The 2,500-nt window shown below is 53.2% G+C and overlaps 1 protein-coding gene across 2 annotated transcripts in view; it reads right to left on the bottom strand.

Moving 5' to 3' along the window:
- Nucleotides 1–2,500, bottom strand: part of LOC306781525 (suppressor of tumorigenicity 14 protein homolog) — an 18,680-nt gene that overhangs the window by 14,939 nt on the left and 1,241 nt on the right. For both annotated transcript variants that reach the window (XM_079274418.1, XM_079274419.1), the window contains exon 2: nt 434–614. In XM_079274418.1, the coding sequence (XP_079130544.1) occupies nt 434–614 (181 nt within the window). The remainder of the gene's footprint in view (nt 1–433; nt 615–2,500) is intronic.

Genomic DNA, 2,500 nt, shown 5'->3' with positions numbered 1-2,500 from the left:
TCTCCTCTCCCCCCTCCCTCTCCCCTCCTCTCTCTCTCCCCTTCTCGTCTCCTCTCCCCTCTTTGTCTCCGCTCCCCCTCTCTTCCCTCCCTCTCCTCTCTTCCCCTCCTCGTCTCCTCTCTTCCCCTCCTCGTCTCCTCTCTTCCCTCCTCATCCCTCTCCTCTCTCCCCTTCTCGTCTCTCTCTCCCCTCTTTGTCTCCTCTCCCCCTCTCTTCCCTCTCCTCTCCCCCTCCTCCCTCCCTCTCCCCTCCTCTCTTATCTTCCCCTCCTCCTCTCCTCTCCCCCCTCCTCATCCCTCTCCTCGTCTCCTCTCTCCCCTCCTCTCTCTCTCCCCTTCTCGTCTCCTCTCCCCTCTTTGTCTCCTCTCCCTCTCCTCCCTCCCTCTCCCCTCCTCTCTCCTCTCCCCCTCTCCTCCCCTCTGAATGCTCTCACAGTGGAAGTGCCAGACCAGCAGTCCGCTCAGCAGAGCCACAGCAGCAGCCGCCAGCAGCAGCCCGCCTCCGATCCACAGCTTCCTCCTCTGGCCCGGCTTCTTCTCCAGCTGCTTGGGGTCCGAGGCCGGCAGGAACTGGAGGGTGGTGTCCCGGTCCCGGTCCCGGTCCCGGTCCCGGTCCTGCAGAGAGGGGGGGTAAAACACCAGCTGGTTGTTGGTTTCATTGGGACCAGTTCCGTTTGACCGAGGTGGGTTTTAAACTGAAAGACTTTAATGTCTTTAGTATATTTTATAGGAATTGAATATATCAAGAGCCAACGAGTGTTATTAATATTGAACAAAAGAGGTTTAACATGCTCCAGATACTAGACTCTCCAGACCCTCTACAGTCCAGACCCTCCAGATACTAGACTCTCCAGACCCTCTACAGTCCAGACCCTCCAGATACTAGACTCTCCAGACCCTCTAGAGTACAGACCCTCCAGATACTAGACTCTCCAGACCCTCTACAGTCCAGACCCTCTAGAGTCCAGACCCTCCAGACGGAGTGTTGAGGCTTCTCTCTTGTGAACCTGTTCCTCTGTGTGAGATCAAACAGGAGTTACAGGAATGTTTTCACGACCGATGAGTCGTGTCAGTGTGTCGGGCCACACCCTGCTCCACCCCTCCACCCCTCCACTCCTCCTCCACTCCTCCACCCCTCCACTCCTCCACTCCTCCACCCCTCCACTCCTCCTCCACTCCTCCACCCCTCCTCCCCTCCACCCCTCCACTCCTCCACCCCTCCACCCCTCCACTCCTCCACCCCTCCACTCCTCCTCCACCCCTCCACTCCTCCTCCACTCCTCCACCCCTCCTCCCCTCCACCCCTCCACTCCTCCACCCCTCCACTCCTCCTCCACTCCTCCACTCCTCCACTCCTCCACCCCTCCTCCCCTCCACCCCTCCACTCCTCCACCCCTCCACTCCTCCTCCACTCCTCCACCCCTCCTCCCCTCCACCCCTCCACTCCTCCACCCCTCGACTCCTCCACTCCTCCTCCACTCCTCCACTCCTCCACTCCTCCACTCCTCCACCCCTCCACTCCTCCACCCCAGAACAAAACACAACGTCAAACAACATGCTAGTCACACACAGCTGTGGGGAGGCTAGCAGTTCCCCCCTGTTTCCAGTCTTTGTGCTAAGCTAGGCTAACAACACATCATCTGTGTGTGTACATCTTCTCATATCTGGAAGTATTTGTGTAATAACAGTGTAATAACAGTAGACAGTCAGACATTAGAGATTCATGCCCATCGAGGAAATGAAAGAAAGACGTGTGAGCCAACGTTTGGACTTTAAATATAATTTAAAAACATGAATTATGAACTGCAGAAGAAGGTGATTCCTGAAAAGCCTCGTTGTGTTTGATCTTTGTGCGGCTCTGTTCATCTGCACAGAAGGAACCGAATGACGTCCTCGTCTGTCGAGCTGCTCTGCAGTCGTACTTGTTCACGTCATATCTTCGGTTGCTGTCGGTCGATGTCTGTCCGTCTCCTCGTTGCTGACTTCTTGTATTCACGGTGAATGTGTCCTCTGAGGACATCGTCACGTGACGTCCTCAGAGTGGGAGCTCAGCATGAGACGTGTCCCCTCAGCGTGAGACGTGTCCCCTCAGCGTGAGACGTGTTCCCTCACGGAACACTCAGTGAAACACGCAGGTCAAACACGTCAACGCGCTTCAATTGTTCTTCCTCAACTTTTCCATGTTGTTTCACGAGCGTATGAACCGGTTTATGAACGATGAGTCATGTGATCATCTGGCTTGTTGTGAGCGATCGCACCTCTTTCACTGGAACATGAATCATTTGTTCAAACTGGTTTCAGACTTCATCACAATTTCATCTGTTTTTAAATAATTCAGATGAATATTAAGATCTCTAATATTACATATTTTATTTTAAATTCAATGAATGACGTTTGTTTATGAAATGTAAAACTGACAAAATATTCACATGTGATAAATGACTCTTACTATAGTACTAGTAGTAGTACCACAGTGTAGAAATACTCGATACAAGTAAAGA

Source organism: Melanostigma gelatinosum (assembly GCF_949748355.1).
Source record: "Melanostigma gelatinosum genome assembly, chromosome: 8".
In the NCBI taxonomy this organism is placed as follows: Eukaryota; Metazoa; Chordata; class Actinopteri; order Perciformes; family Zoarcidae; genus Melanostigma; species Melanostigma gelatinosum.
This window is presented reverse-complemented; position numbering and strand designations above follow the sequence as displayed.